This window comes from Rhagoletis pomonella, unplaced genomic scaffold (genome assembly GCF_013731165.1).
Source record: "Rhagoletis pomonella isolate Grant_MI unplaced genomic scaffold, Rhpom_1.0 Rhpom_scaffold_00003, whole genome shotgun sequence".
Classification (NCBI taxonomy): Eukaryota; Metazoa; Arthropoda; class Insecta; order Diptera; family Tephritidae; genus Rhagoletis; species Rhagoletis pomonella.
The window spans coordinates 38,905,382-38,919,537 of NW_023458557.1; the positions used below are offsets into that span (position 1 = coordinate 38,905,382).

The following is a 14,156-nucleotide window of genomic DNA, read 5'->3' on the forward strand; positions in this document are numbered from 1 at the left end:
AAGGCCCGTTTACATACAACTTTGGCGTTGCGTTGGCGTTGGCGTCGCTTCGACAGCTGACTATGAATACATGTATTTATATGAAAGTCTCCATATAACCAAAGTTGGGCAACGCCAACGCCAACACAACGCAGAAAGATGGCCAACTCTCAACTTTTCGCGCGCGTCGTTCGTCAGCTGTTCTAAATAATCAAAATTATGTGATTTAATTTTAATTTTTAATCAAATGCGGGCAAGAAATATAGTTTTTAATGCAATTATTGATGTAAAAATTTTGATTTATCAGCCGCTAGTATGTTAATTTAGTGACCAAAGTATTCTGTGCTAAGCGTTCATTGTAGCAAGCACGGGCGTTACGCGCGCCGCTGTCAAAGCGACGCCAGCGCAAACGCAACGCCAAAGTTGTATGTGGACGGGCCTTAATGCGCATGGTAATTGGGTCTGAATTGCCAACAAATGAGGTAATACGCTCTCAAAATTTAGTATCGTAATTCGAAGGGAAATTGGAGTGCGAATGAAGAATGAGAGAGCAAACTACGTAATTGGGGTGCCGTGAGAAAGCCGTATTACACTGTTCAACTTTCACAGGCGGTTAGTTGAATCACAAGTTTACATCATTTAACTGAATGTTGAATAATCTAATACCCTTTTAAATACGATGAGTGCGTACGATTAGGAAATAATAATATTCTGAACGAAATTTTTTGGAAATTAACCGGTTTTGACAATATTATAATCAAAAGAAAGGTTATCGATTTACCTTTCTTTTAATATATATAAACAGTTGCAAGTCATTTGTAATGGTGCACAAAAATTCAGTTTTGTTACAACTCTGCAAAATTTTACCACTTTTTCACTGCTTATATATAGCTGTTTACAAAAGTTGCAAAGTATTTTATGAAAACGTAAAGCGATTTTAACGGTGTTATAATCAAAAGAAAGGTAATCGGTTTACCTTTCTTTTGATATATATTAAGAGTTGCAAATCATTTATGGTGGTTCAGAAAAATTAAGTTTTCTTACAACTTTGCAAAATTTGACAAGTTGGACCTACACTTTTAAGGTGCTCCTGGCGTTGAAGGTGCTGAAGGCGGAAGGTACCCATGGTGCTCCTGGCGATGACGGAGCTGAGGGTAGAAGGTACTGGTGGTGTTCCTGGCGATGAAGAAGCTGAGGGCAGAAGGTTCGAATGGTGCTCCTGGCGATGAAGATGCAAGCGTTGGAGGTGCTGATGGTGAATCCCAAATCTGTAAACAAACAAAAATATCAATTAAAATTTATAAACATATAAAAGTCTCAATACATACCTTAAGAATGTGACTAAGTCGCTGCTGTTTTGCAATCTAAAAGAAGAAATTACATTATAATTAAATAAAATTGTTAAATACGTATTCTTACCTTCAAAATTTTAGCAAAGTGACATTTCTTCACAGTATGTATACTGTCATCAAAACTCCGATGTTTCTAACTTGCTCGCTCTAACGCATAGAATTCTTATTAGAGTACGAATTCTTATCGGGTATGTAGCTCTAACAAATGACAGATCGAACAAAAAATGTGTAAGTTTCAACAAAGTTGGTCGCCAGCCAACTTTGAGCTCGTTCAACTTTTTTCCCTTGCAACCCTGTGTTTGTTTACATTCTGAATCAGTGTTGGGATATGAAATTGTTCCTTCACTACGAAATCTATACAAAAAATGTAATTCTCGGCTATAAATTGTATACACTTTTTGATTCGCTCATATATTTTCTTAGTACATTCCCTTCAAGACCAATGATTTTATGGTATTCATGAGAAAGTTTTATTGTTTATGTACATACGTTTACGTATTTTACACTTTTACAAATTGATTCCACGTGCACATGTATTGCATTTAACGCAAATATGTATGCACACATTTTCAGATATACATCTTCACAAAAAGCATATTTAAGTTATTATTAATGGATAAAAGAGACATTTTCTTTGGATTCAGTACTAAAATTTGACATTTTAATAGAATTTCAAGTGCTTATCAAAACTTTACGAGAATATTTGACCATTTATCTTAATATTAGTCAATTTTAATTATTTTTTGTAAAAATACGCTTTATATTTTAAGAAAAGCCGTACAAATCCAAGGTTCAAACTTTGTGCAACATTAAAAAAACCAACACACTTTCGTAAAAATGTCGATCTATTTAATTCGATTTCCTAGATTTATTTTGAGTGTGTGGTTTTTTAGCCCATTAAATTTTAATATAACTAAGTTTTTTAAGATTTCTTTGATGAAGGTGTTGCTAATTTCCTCCAAATAAAAAAATCGTCGAACACACTTCTTATGGAAGAAAATGGCTGACATCGTCGACAAAACCAAATTGCCAAGTTCAACGGTAAGTGCCTGCTACTTTAAACTTGCAATTTATTATACTAAAATTGAATGGGCTAAAAACTGAAGAATATTAATAAAGCTCGAAATTTTTAAGACAGTATGTTCGTTTTTGGATGTTTCGCAAAGATTTAATCTTGGGTTTATACAGTTTTTCTTAAAGAATTCATTATATTTTATAAACAGATAATTAAAATTAAAGAATAATAAACTAAATAGTAAAACCTTGTCAATATGTGAGTGCCGTAAAGGTATTATATTTAAGAAAATCTCTTCTTATAACTAACGAAGACTTTGTTTCTATATGAAGCTGACTTTGACATTTTGTTTTAATAAAACTTAGTATCGAAAAGTTTCTTTAAAAATTTGGCTAGGCTATGTTATACTGGTTCGTTCAAGCCATTTTTCAAAACTTACAAAGGTAAATACGAACAGGCGAACTGTGAATTTTCAGAGCTATATATTTTTAGTATTCATTACAAAATTTTACTAAAAAGTACTGCGTGTAGGAAAGTATATTGTAAATGAAATTGTATCAAACAAGTGCCAACACTGTTCTGTATACATACTTTTTTTTCTTTTTTACTTTTTTACTCTTATTTTATCTTTCAGCTTCGCTAAAAGCACTTCTACCAATGCTTGGCTTACCAAATTTACGCCAATTGATAAAATTTTGCGATTTAAATTCATTTTCAATAATGTAAATAACGATTCGTGTTGAATCCAAATTCGCCTCGTCTGAATAGGGATGGCAACTTTTTCACTTTCAACTTCTCATTCAACTACGTATTCAACTTTTGTTGCCTGTAAAATCGCCGCGTGCGAATGCCCTATTACAGACAAGCGATTTCTACTTTCTGTATTACATGACCGCACTTTTCGCGAAAACTTTAATAACGGGCGTCATTTGTTGAGTTGCCGTTGCAATGATAAAAGTAGTAGAAATTACTCTTTCGATACCAAGTCCTTTTTTCGATACTTACTCGATACCGAACAAAAAGGTAGCGAGTAAAAAAATACTGGTATCAAAAGAAAAGTATCGAGTATGTACTTGTATTTACTTGTATCGATTGAACCTTACCTGGAACGCAACTAAAATAACATTCAAAAAAATATGCTTAGACAAGAAAATTTAGCAGCAAATTTTTGCGGTTTGTTGTCTGCCCAAGGATTTAAGGGTACGCATAAACGTCGATTGTTCCATATTCAAAGTCTTGGTGTTAAATGCTTGGTTATATGCATAGTGGGTTATATGTACAATGGTATTTTGGTTTTAGCGGAAGGAATGGGATGTGTCACCTAATACCCTACCTATTAGAAAGAGCACAGTCCAAATTTTAAGAAAACCCCTCTCTAATCCTCTACACGCGCCTGGGACCCATTTGAAAATGTAAAAATACTATGTATTTTGATAAAATGTAAACTCCGGTTACACCACTCACGGTATTTTTTGTGTAGAGCGCCTTTCTGCGCTGTTGGAACAGCATACACATTTCTCAAAGTGATTTTGGGAAGTGTTGCTGTAGTGACAGTCCTTGGCCAGATATAAATCTGGATCGTTCCGATTACGTAGGCCCGACTGTTGTCGGGACGCTGCGTTGGCGGTCGTTGTTGTAACAGCATACAAACTCGCCAAAGAGGTTTTGGGTAGTGATGCTGTAGTGAAAGTTCTTGGTCAGATACAAATCTGGGTCGTTACGTCGTTGGTAACTTTGGAATGTGTATATCCGGCTAGGCCATCCACAGTATTTTTGCGCAGAACTCACTCGCAGGTAAAACAAATTCAAATTCAAAACGAATTTATTAATAAATTATTGCACGGAATTTTTTATTCCTTTGTCTACACGTGTAGGCTAAAATTTTTTGATTTGGGTCACTCGTTTGGACACATTAACCCTAAATCATTGTACAAATAAGCGAACAAAATTTGTAAAAGTTTACCACCCCTATGCTGTAATCCGAAAGTTCGTAGTTACGAATTCGTAGCTCCGTTCCGAAAATTCGAAAATTGGTATGCTGTAATCCGATCGTAACTATCAACGGCGTTACCAACTAAAATAGTGAAATTCGAAGTTCTTAATCAGCTGCTTTGACTGAAACAAATCAAAATAAATATAATCGCAAGTGAACAGTGAAATTAAAAAAAATTGTTTAATCGTATTTGAAAAAGCTTTTCCTTAATTAAGTAAAATAGAATGGATTCAGTGGCCGGTGCACTTTTGTCTCAGGAGGAAGAACATGCTGCAGTCAACTGTTGCATTAATATACAAAGGAGATTGCTACGAGACAGTTCTGATCCATTTACCTTAAATGATAAATATATGTTCCCTCTTTTTAAGGGCGTCCATTCAACTAAATATTGTGTTGCTTTAAATCTTGCAACGCTTTCCCAAAATTCCACCACATCCTCTTTAACTATTACAAAGCCTCGGGCAATGTCTGGCCTTTCGCTCATGCTTTCCACCAGTTTTTCGTATTGCGAGCGATTTGTTGTGATTGTCGACATGATAATTTTGTAAACATTTAATAATACATTGGTCTTTATTCACACTTCAACTTAAATGGATTCGATGGTAACACTGCAACGTTGTTGACGTGTTTGTAATCGCTCTGCGGAAAATTTTTAAAAAACAGCCGAATTGTTGTGATTTTAACCAGCGTTAGAGCCAGTGACTTAAATAGCGAAGTGCTAATAAACTGTGCTATTTTCAAGCACAAAAATTTGTTTCATTTTGATTAAACAAACAAATAAATATAGCTAGAGACATAAAAGTGCAGTGAGGTGACAAAAACAATAAGGCGCGAAAATGGATAAATGCCATAAGTGCAAGAATCCAATTCGCGGTGACAGCGGAATCCGCTGTGATGGTGTGTGTGGTAAAGTGTGGCACTGGGCAAAAAAATGCTCTGAATTGGATGAGTACAGTGCGAATGTACTCAAAGAAAACAACTTTGTGCGCTTTATGTGTAACCAATGTCACACATACATGCATAACATCGATGAGGTGCTCCGAAATATGAACTTAACAATAGAGAAAAATAGTCAAAAGATCCAAGAGTGTAATGATGACTTCCAGGAGTCGCAAAAAATGCAAGTGAAAGAGCTTAAACTTCTCTTGCAATCAATAGAGAAAAAATTTGGGGAACGCATTGATGCAATGCAAAGAGTACAAAAAACCTGTGAGGCGAGTATTCTCGAAGTGAACCAAATTAAGTCAATAGCTGACGGCGTAAAAAAGCAAAGCCATGATCTTTGCGAAGCCATAGTGCGCAATGAAAATGAGAACAAAAAAATTTGTGAAGAGATAAAGAAATCGGTGACTGCTGACGCGTTAGCAGGTCAGCGGGCGAAAGCCACTTACGCGGATCTCTTTAAAGGTAATACTGCGAAAGATAATAGGCCGCCGAAAGTAAATAAAGAGAAGCCATTAGTTCTACAACCAAAAGAGAAGCAGGAAGTGGGAAAAACAAAAGAAGATTTGAACAAAAATGTTGACCCCTCGGGCTTAAAAATTAATAGTGTACAGGGGAGGAAAAGTGGGGCTGTAGTAATACAAACAGAAAATGAGGCTGAGCGTGAAAAAATCAAAAAGGCAATAGAGAATAAAATGAGTGATAGATATGAAATAAAAATCCCAAACGTAGCCAAGCCAAGGTTCATGGTATATAGAATGAGCTTTAAACATGAGAATGAGCAGCTCAGGGAGATGATAAAAAAACAGAATGAATGCTTCAAAAATGGTAATTTCAAAATTTTGAAATGTTTTGAAACAAAAAGAGGAAATGCAAAACATTATAATGCGTTAGTAGAAACAGATGTAGATGCCTTTGCAGCCGTGCTGGCAAGCGAAAAAATAAACATAGGTTGGGAAAAATGTAGAGTCAAAGATGGAATGGATGTTACTTTCTGTTTCAAATGCAAGGGATTTAACCACATAGCTGCGAAATGTAAAGCCGATGAGGTATGTTTCAAGTGCCTAGATAACCACAAAACTGTGGAATGTTCTAAGGAAACATTAAACAAATGCATAAACTGCATTCGTGCTAATAAAAAATTTAACTTAGGGCTTGATGAAAATCATATGACATTTAACCGACAGTGTCCTGTATACCAGAAAAAGCTCGAGCATAAAAGAAATACTGTAAATTACTAACAATTACAGCAAGTTTGTGGGGACCCTAGCGTTGAGTTTACGTCTCACCCAGGTGTAAAGAAAGCGCTACCCAAATATTTGCAATGCGTATATCTCAATATACAGAGTTTAGTGGCTAATAAAGTTGAGCTAGAAATACTTATAGATTTTACCGACCCGGATCTACTTTTGTGTTCCGAAACATGCCTAACTGATGACATAGAGGATACGGAAATAATGTTCCCGGCGTATCAGATGATACGCTGCGACTCACACAGTAGACACACAGGGGGAGTGATAATACTCGTTCGAAACACGCTCGGTTTTAAAACAATAACTAACAAGGCTTTAGACAAAAATGTTTGGTGTATAGTTATTCAACTCACACACTGTGATACCAGGTGGCAGCTCGGGGTGGTTTATCACTCCCCAAGCTCAAGTGATGCGGAATTTGTTACATATATGGAGGATATCTTAGCAGAAATCTCAGAAAATTCTGTGAACACTGTTATCATTGGCGATTTTAACATAAACATGAACGTAGTATCAACCTACAGCAGAAAACTCAATGATGCTTTCTTGCAACAAGCCATGCAACAGCTAATAAATTTTAATACGAGGGTGACGGAACATTCGGAAACACGTATTGACTTGTTGTATTCCAATGATAACCGAGTTATATGTCAAAAGGTCGAGGATCATAGAATATCTGACCACGAAACAATAATGTTTCGACTAAATGTCAATAAACTCAACCCACTTGCTAAGGAGGCAGAAGTAATATCCTGGGAGAGATATAACCCTGAGAACTTAACAAGTTTACTAAGGCAGTGCGATTTCTCGAACTTAAATTTTTTCGATGCTGACGGTATGGTGGAGTATATTACTCATTGCATTATGTGGGCCATGAGGCAGTTGACTTACTCAAAAATAACTCGCATTAGGCAGAGGAACAAATGGTATGATAGGCAATTGACAGAGATGAACAAGTATAAATCTAAATCCCATGAGAAAGCAGTGTTGTCAGGGTACTGGGGTGAATATAATTTAGTGAGAAACAGATATAAGAAAATGGTAAGGTGTAAAAAAATTAAATACTTAGAGCATAAGGTGGAAATAAATAAGGGTGACAGCCGACTCATGTGGAAATACTTAAAGGAGGTAGTCAATAACACGGAGGTCAAAGAAAATATTGGGGAAGTGATAATAAATAACACCAACTACGTAGACAGCTTTGAAATTGCGGAAAACCTAAATAATTTTTTCGTGGACAGCATTTTGGAAATACATACCAATATAGAGTGTGTAAACTATGATTTTTTCGAGCAACGAGCTCCCACAAGTACGCTAAAATTTGAAGAGGTCTCAACGGAAGACATTCTTCAAATTGCCAAAAAATTTAAGCGGAAAATTGGGGGAAACAACCTACTTTCTGAAGGTGTTATTAAGGACTCTGCTGATTATATGGGATATTTCTATGCCCTACTTATAAATAAGAGTCTCCAAACAGGATCAGTACCGGAAGAATGGAAAATTTCATCAATAGTGCCCGTCAAGAAAGTTAGAAAAACGGTTAAAGCTGAGGAGCTTAGGCCCATCAATACTCTCCCTAGCTTGGAAAAAATGCTAGAAACCGTTGTGAAAAACCAGCTACAGTACTATGTGGAATCCAATAAAATACTCATAAAAGAACAATCTGGATTCAGAGCTAAACATTCCTGTGAGACTGCGCTGAATCTGGTGCTTTCTCAATGGAAAGAAGATCTGAACAGACACCTTAATGTGGTGGCAGTGTTTATTGATCTTAAAAGAGCATTTGAAACCGTTGATAGGGTCCGAATGTTGGATAAACTAAAATACATTGGTATAGAAAACTCTGAGCTTGACTGGTTTAGAAGCTTTCTATGTAATCGTAGGCAACAAACAATAGTTAATTCTAAGATGTCTAGTAAGATAGCCGTAGACATCGGATTACCACAGGGCTCAGTTTTGGCACCCCTACTCTTTAATATATATATAAACGATATTAAAAGTTCTCTCAAACATTGTAAAATAAAACTCTTTGCGGATGATGCCTTGTTAACGATCAGTGATAGGGAACTACCAAATGCGATTGTCAAAATGCAAGAAGATCTTAATTCTTTGTATCAATGGCTGTGTTCAAATAAACTCAAACTGAATGTGAAAAAGACTAACTTTATGATATTTTCCAGAGCGGCAAATGCTGACTCCATAAGCCGTGAATTAAAAATCAAAGATGAAAATATCGAAGAGGTGAAAATTGTCAAGTACCTAGGAATATACATAGACAACAAACTAAAGTTTGATGAGCACGTTGAGTATACAGTCAACAAGATTGCTAAAAAAATTGGCCTTATAAAGAGATCGTGTAAGTACTTGGGAAGAAGATATAAAACGTTGGTGTACAGGTCAATAGTAGAACCGCACTTTATATACTGCCCCACGATTTTCTTCCTAGCGGGGGACTCCCATGTAGATAAGCTGCAAAAAATGCAAAACCGAGCGATGAGATTCATCCTCAACAAACCGTATGACACACCAACAAGATGTATGCTTGAAACCTTGAATTGGTTAAGCGTGAAGCAACAAGTTTTTTACCACGCTATGAAATTTGTGTACAATATTAAAAAGGGCAACCTGCCGGATTACCTTAGCGATAATCTCCGATATATAAATGAGACGCATACATATTTGTTGAGAGAGAATAACAGCTTCAGGCTCCCGAAGTATAGAACAGAAGTGGACAAAAAAAATATTTTCTATAAAGGCTTAAAGTGCTTCAATGAATTACCAGAGGCTATAAAAAATTGTGATACTATCACTCTTTTCAAGCGGCTGCTATTTGACTATTGTAGAACGCAGCCTACAAGATAGTGATGTATCAACAATAGCGTGGATTGGAAACTAGGCCTTTCCAACCACCAAGATATCGAGACTAGGCGGATCGGAAACTCGGCCTTTCCGACTACCTAGACCCTTAGATAATAAACAATAAACGAGCGGATTGGGAACTAGGCCTTTCCAACCGTCAACCGTCACGACAGCGCGACTGGGTGGATCGGAAACTCGGCCTTTCTGACCACCCAGGAGATATCAATAAACGGAGTAACCCAAAAAGAATAGCGCGGATTGGAAACTCGGCCTTTCCAACCGTCTACATAACTTCCAGGAAATTGCATGCGTTTATATTGACATAAAATAATTGCAGTGATAAAGAAATAATGTTATTTAAAAATTTCTGTAGAGCATTTTGTATTTTGTATTTAATATTTAATATTTACATTTTAAATCTAAAATCTAGTTATAAGAATGTTAAATCTTTGTTGCAATATAAGTCTAACAGACTGTAAAAATAAATAAATAAAATACATATTTGCGCGTTTCCACACTTAATTTTATTGATATTTTAAAAGAATTCGCTCCGACACCAGTTGCTCTTCGTAGAAAATTTCCGACAAATACATACAAATTACAGCTACGTCGGATTCAGGCATATCAACGTTACGAATTTCGAAGATGGTCTCCGAATTTCGAAATTACGATACGGCAACGCGGATTACAGCATACCAATTTTAAGATTCGTATCAAAATCGAATCTACGACGGATTACAGCATAGGGGTGTATATTTTTTATCAGAAAAGGCTGTTGAATGGCGGGTTCTTGGTCAGGAACGCGATGGGTCAATGCTTACGGCTTGGATTTTCGAGGATTTGCATTCCAAAGTCCGAGAGTCGTGCATTGGCCATTTTAACGCAACTTCAAAAACTTTGCGCATACTACATCGTTTTGTTAAAACGTGTCGCGAAATAATACAGGCAACGATCAACAGTAGTGGTACCTTGTTGGTGTATGTTGAGAAAATAACATATTCTAAAGACAACGCGGAAGCTCGACCACATTATGAAGCCCACATTGTTGAAACATGTAATCCACAAGAGCGTGCGCGCGCTACATCTTTGTTGGATACGCCAACACGTCGACAAACAATGGCGCAGTTTTTATGGCGAACGGAAAAGTCGTCGGCGAAGCAATCAGGTCAAGAAAAATTTCTGTTGCTAATTCATAAGACTTGTGAGTTTAAATGAAATAAATTTAACTACTTACATACCCACAGCAATAACATTTTTTCCATAGCGATAATACAGTACGTTTGCACATTGAAACAAAGAAAAGCGAATAAAGAAATTCCCAATGATTTCACTGAATGTAACCATTTAGATAAATGGTATTTAGACATCAATATGCTTGTTTCCGAGACGATTGCTAAGAATTTTAATTGGGCTCAGTGGGATTCAGACAGCCAAGCATTATATTATATCCATCTGAAGCCAAAATCAAAAAGCTTGAGCCTCATGGAACGCGCGGAAACAGAAAAAAATAAGGAAAACGAATTAAGTCCCACCCTCTCAGCTTTTCAGTTCAACGATAAATTGCCTACTGAGACTGTAGTAAGTTTAAAAGATTTTAAATATCTTGTCATACCTATCTTGTCAGTTTTTTTTTTTTCGTTTTCTCAAGTTAAATATTCCGTTGAATCTTCCAAAATTACCCCAAGGCACTTTCGATTGTGAACCTGTTTATGAAGACGATTCGGTTCCACTTAGAGTTCATGATTCCTCACTTAATCTAATTATATTGACTAATGACTCCGGCATGCTGTTTGTATGCCACTATTATCTGTATCAACCTATAGAACCGAAAAATGTAGACGACACACCAGCAGATGGTGCTGGCCCTTCTCAGAAGGTTAATGTTCATTTCGCCTATTCAGTAACACTGCTTCATCATGGATGCGTAGTACATTGCGTTATGCCCGGTGTGCCATGGGAAAAGGCGCGTCTATTGAAGCCAACATTCGCGTTGCATGGTACCCATCATTTGCTTGTATTTCAGCCGGACTTATTTGTACATTTACTGGATGTGGGCTTGACCCACGAACCGTGTTGTCATATAGTCTGCCCTGCACATAATCGCAACCCACTAACTCAGCTGGTGCCATGTAAGAAATGGGGATCGATGGCGTACGATGCTGCAACTCTAGACTTGGTCTCACTGAGTGTCCCACGGGGCCACTTGATTGAAGCTTTTCGCAACGACACGTCCGTGGATAACCGTCTAAGTATTATTCATTATTTTCTTCTGCATTCCAATGATATGGATGTGTTGGTGGAATTGCTCAGCACCATAGTGGAAAGACCGCTGTCATTGGATACAGTGGCGTTACTCAAGGAAGTTTTAGTAGCAGGCAGTTATGGTTCTACGCTGCGTGGCCTGCCCGCCGATGCAACGCCGCTTTCAAGACTTCTACCACTAACAACAGCTGATCTCTCTCGTCCTATTCAGGCGAGGGTTGCTGACATCAGCGTAGGTCTGTCGCATGAAAGTCTGTACAATACGAATATGATGCTCTTATCTCCACATCAGCGTTTATCACCCTACAATTCAGATATTTGGACCCGCTTGTGGGACCATTTGAATGAAGCAGGCAAAAAGGAGAGACGTCGTTTTAATTCGGAACAGGTCAGTGAGAAACTTTTGTTTTCTCTCTCCTGTTATCAACCGGAAGCACTGTCACGTTGTACAACGCCTCTAACACCTGGTGGAGCCGGGGGCAATAACTTCAGTGATTTTTCTACGTCTAATATACGCAGCTACAACGAAATTTTACCATTTATTGAAATTGAGACGTGTACAGCTACAAAGCAAGAACATGTCGTATCAGTGGCAAGTATTTGCTGAAATTGTTAACATTTAATTGATATTACAAATATGTTTTCCCATTGATTGCAGAATATGCGTGAATTAATTGTACACTTGGTAAAACACTCAGCAAAATCCAATACTGGCTTTCGTTGGCTGAAAGAAAATTTTTTCGAGCGCTCTCAGGCCCCCAACCATGTACACACTGTTGCCACACAATATGTGAGCTCCCAGCTGGAATTGTCACGCGCGCTTTGCTCGCTCGTTTGCCGTGCGTCAGGTTTGGATGCGCGGAACGAGAAAACGCGGGGCTTTCAATTGATGTAAGCATGTTCTGCGAAGTTGACTGTGAAATACATTTAATTTTTTTAGCGACCATATGACCAATGGCCAACAGTATTCACTCTTCCTAATTCTGGAGCGTTATTGTTTGGCTGTAGACTCTATAGCTTTTCCATTGCCTCAGGGATTTGCTTCATTTTTTACTTATCTTGGCTATCGCGCCCTATCTTTTGAGATGTTTTTACAATATGTGGAGAATCATGTATTTGAATTGCAAGTTGATGTCATGAACACAATTATAAACGGTAATGACACATTTTAAGCAGATCTTATTTAATTAAATATCCAAAAATTTTAATTTCATTGTGTAATAGGTATCGATGATGCCGCAGATGGGGTGGAAAATAAGCTTTCTTTGCTATCTGCTCTTCCTAAATCTCGAGCCCAGCGTTTACTAAAGAATTGGTTGCATCCAGAGAGCCTAATAATACGCGGCCGGCAGCATGCAGCTAATATATTGTCTGGACAGCAAGTGCAACAGCGTGCCAGTAGCGCTGGTATAAACATCAACACACAGGGTCGCACATCTTTGAGAAGTGGTTAGTGGTTAATGCATTTGTAAATCATTGCCACAACTGCCATAAAATAATTAGTTACATAATTAGTGGCTGTCGTTATTTTTATTTATAATTTAACTCATTTTATTTTACTCATCCCTCTATTAGGCCTTAATATCGAAAAGGCAACATCTCTTTCATGTCTCAATTTGGTATTCGCAACAATTCTTGCTTTTATAATTACTTCTGGTTTATTGTTTTTTGGCTTCACGCATTTAAATCTCTAAATTAACAATATAAAACATTCACGGTAAGCAATAGTGTTTGTACTGAACTGTTTTGTAATATTTGACCCAGTAGTATTTATTTTTTCTTTTACAACGCTTTTTTGTGATACTCTTACGCAAACATCTTACTAGCAAGACATCGCTCCATTATTCCATTTTTATCTTGCAGGTATATCTTCCGATATGCTGTCGCCATTGGATTCATTTTTGGATCTTCTTACCGCCAAAGCCAGCCTCAATGAACTCGACTACAATTTGCTAATAGAAACCACCATCTCATCGATGGAAAGGCTTTAGGCTAAGGGATAAGCAGCGTGCTATGCGTTTATTACGAGAGGCATTCCACACTATTTTAATTGGTCAAAAACTACTTTTGCTCGATTTTCGGATATGTTGCCGAGGAGGTCCTATAGTATTTGTAAACGCAAAAAAAAAAAAACAATAATTTTTTTTCAAAAGTTATACAACAACCAAAATATTTGGTGTCTCGCCGTAAGTCATTGTTTATCACATCATAACTCGATAAATATTGGTTGTATCAAAAAAATCAATATGTACTTTTTTACTGAGTCAGAGATTTATAAAAAAAAATTTATTTTTTTATGCCCAATTTTGCATACATTTGTTATTGAACAATTTAGAAAGTTGCTCAAAAAGCTTGTTTGCTGGTTTTTAAAAATCTGCAAAAAATATATGAGCCCTTGATTTTGAAAGTGGTATAAGTCACTTCCCAGCTCTTGAACTTAAATGATCGGTTACTAGTATCTGAACGCGTCGGTTATTCGTTCAACTTCATCAACCATTGGT

The 14,156-nt window shown here is 36.9% G+C and overlaps 1 protein-coding gene and 1 long non-coding RNA gene across 6 annotated transcripts in view; both read left to right on the plus strand.

The window, feature by feature from the left end:
• LOC118735207 overlaps positions 1 to 1,313 on the plus strand; it is a 1,777-nt gene extending 464 nt beyond the window's left edge. The window contains exons 2-3 of one of the 2 annotated variants that reach the window (XR_004992536.1): positions 484 to 662; positions 1,064 to 1,313. This is a non-coding gene — a long non-coding RNA (uncharacterized LOC118735207). The remainder of the gene's footprint in view (positions 1 to 483; positions 663 to 1,063) is intronic. The other variant, XR_004992537.1, reaches the window with a different exon arrangement.
• A 2,111-nt stretch (positions 1,314 to 3,424) lies between these two features.
• Positions 3,425 to 13,808, plus strand: LOC118735201 (protein pigeon). Of its 4 annotated transcripts, none has more exons than XM_036464844.1 (8): positions 3,425 to 3,546; positions 10,160 to 10,594; positions 10,658 to 10,971; positions 11,018 to 12,247; positions 12,314 to 12,546; positions 12,596 to 12,810; positions 12,880 to 13,104; positions 13,519 to 13,808. In XM_036464844.1, exons 1-8 carry the CDS (start codon positions 3,483 to 3,485, stop codon positions 13,644 to 13,646), a joined length of 2,844 nt encoding a protein of 947 aa, XP_036320737.1. In that variant the 5' UTR covers positions 3,425 to 3,482; the 3' UTR covers positions 13,647 to 13,808. The 4 variants fall into 4 exon arrangements, with proteins under 4 accessions (XP_036320737.1, XP_036320738.1, XP_036320740.1 ...); XM_036464845.1 differs by having other exon boundaries at positions 11,042 to 12,247; XM_036464847.1 differs by having other exon boundaries at positions 3,459 to 3,546; positions 10,339 to 10,594.
• Positions 13,809 to 14,156: the final 348 nt, after the last annotated feature.